The sequence below is a fragment of the Anopheles bellator genome, chromosome 2, assembly GCF_943735745.2.
Source record: "Anopheles bellator chromosome 2, idAnoBellAS_SP24_06.2, whole genome shotgun sequence".
Lineage (NCBI taxonomy): Eukaryota > Metazoa > Arthropoda > Insecta > Diptera > Culicidae > Anopheles > Anopheles bellator.
The window spans coordinates 34,639,112-34,641,059 of NC_071286.1; the positions used below are offsets into that span (position 1 = coordinate 34,639,112).

General features: G+C 41.1%; 1 protein-coding gene across 1 annotated transcript; it reads left to right on the forward strand.

Annotated features, from left to right (window-relative positions):
• The first annotated feature begins 350 nt into the window (after nt 1-350).
• Nucleotides 351-1,652, forward strand: LOC131209998 (translation initiation factor eIF-2B subunit alpha). Its single transcript, XM_058203179.1, has 6 exons — nt 351-430; nt 493-594; nt 651-907; nt 972-1,084; nt 1,161-1,431; nt 1,506-1,652. Exons 1-6 carry the CDS (start codon nt 406-408, stop codon nt 1,650-1,652), a joined length of 915 nt encoding a protein of 304 aa, XP_058059162.1. The 5' UTR covers nt 351-405.
• Nucleotides 1,653-1,948: the final 296 nt, after the last annotated feature.

Below are 1,948 nucleotides of genomic sequence, written 5' to 3' on the forward strand. Positions count from 1 at the left end.
TCCTATTGTTACTTCTACTCTTTCTCTCTTTCTCAATAGACGAGAGAGAGAGAGAGAGTAACCCCGTTTATCATGTGTCATTACGTCTATAGTCTTTTTAGTCTATAGTGGCTGCGTGCGTGACTTTATGCACTAGAAAATTATTTTAAATTATTACCGCGATCCTTATTGGTGTTGTAATCCGTGCGGTTTTTCAATTTCGCAATGACTCACTGCAGAATATAATTTTCTGTTTCTTTGTCGCTATTTACTTATATTTATAAAATGTTATCGAAGGACCACATTTGACAGAAGGTTGTTCCTGGTTGCTGTCAAATACTGACAACAGTAAACAAACGCACTGTCAGAAAGAAATTGCACTGTGAACATCCTGAAATAATACCGAATACCGCTGAATATCACAACATGAAGGAAATGAACCAGGAATTTGGTAAAAATTGTACAATGGTGTGAGCTACAGCGATTTCATTGCACTTCTATTACACATTGCAGATGTTGCAAGGCATTTCGTCAGCGTGCTGGAAATGGATGATAGTATTTCTCCTGGTATTGCCGCAATCAAAACGCTACTGATGGTGCTGGAGAAGACAAAATGTATGTTTCAGTGGGAAAGTTTGTAGCATTTTACTTTAACTATGGACCACTCTCAGTTGATACCGTACAGGAGCTACACACGACGATCCAATCAGCGGTAAGTGCAATGCGGCATACGGACAAACCGATGACTTCGGTTGTTTCCGGGACCGAGTTGTTTTCGCGCTTCATAACGCTCGCCAAGTTCGACGATAAGACGATGGACGAAGTTCGAGACATCATGCTAACCCGAGGGAAAATGTTCTTAACCAAGTTGCTCGAAAGCAGAAATGTGATCGCGAAGCAGGCGATTACCTTCATTAATGATGGCTGTGTAAGCTTTGTACAAGCATTTGGTTGTTTGGTCGTTGAAAGTAGGTAACCAATTTCTTTTGCAGAGAATTTTGACCCACGCGCGTTCGCGAACAGTCCGTGAAGCGCTTATATTGGCGGCACAACGCAACAAACGTTTCCACGTATTCATCACACAGAGTGCACCAGACCATCATGGGTGAGTTTGATTATGGCAAGCGATTATGATATGCATTTCGTCTTATTGGAATTTATTGCTCGCTCCTTTTCGGCAGCAAACAGATGGCAGACGAATTGGAAAAAGCTGGTATCGAATGCACTATCATCCTGGACACGGCAGTTGGATACGTGATGGAGACAGTGGACATGGTGCTGGTCGGTGCCGAAGGTGTGGTAGAGAGCGGCGGGATTATAAATCGCATCGGTACCGTAACCATGGCAATATGTGCGAAGGAAATGAAGAAACCATTTTATGCGCTTGTGGAGAGCTTTAAGTTTTGCCGTTTGTATCCGTTGAACCAACGAGATCTTCCCGACGATTATAAGGTATGCCAAACATACTGTCAGCATATACGGTCATTGTTAATCATTTTTACTCTGCTCTTTTCCACACGGTGCAGTATAATAAGAATAATTTGCAGAACAAAGCGAAGGCTCATCCGATGGTAGACTACACACCTCCCGGTTATATCACTCTTCTCTTTACCGATTTGGGCATACTGGCCCCATCAGCCGTGAGCGATGAGTTGATCAAACTGTACTTGTAGTCCTTTGTATATAATAAAGTTTTAGAAAAGATGCATGAAAAAAGACCCCATTGCAATTTTCATTTCATCTAATAACGTAGCTGCTGATGTGGAAACTGTGGTACGGGCAAATGGCAAAGGCAGCCTAAGGTAAAGAAAAGCATTGCGCTTACCAAGTAAAGTTATGGATCTGACCAAGTAAAATTATTTCAATAGCAAAAAACCGTTTTCTTTCAAATAAATAATTTCAAACAAATAATGAGAAACGACAAGGGATATTTCACTTACATACTTAATTTATGTAAATATCGCAATAA

What these genes read in the sequence shown, in the direction of transcription:
- LOC131209998 (XM_058203179.1), top strand. Translation starts at nt 406, where the DNA reads ATGAAGGAAATGAACCAGGAATTTG. An exon ending in GGAAATGAACCAGGAATTTG is followed by an intron (nt 431 to 492) that starts GTAAAAATTGTA and finishes TACACATTGCAG; the next exon opens with ATGTTGCAAGGCATTTCGTC. An exon ending in CCTTCATTAATGATGGCTGT is followed by an intron (nt 908 to 971) that starts GTAAGCTTTGTA and finishes TTTCTTTTGCAG; the next exon opens with AGAATTTTGACCCACGCGCG.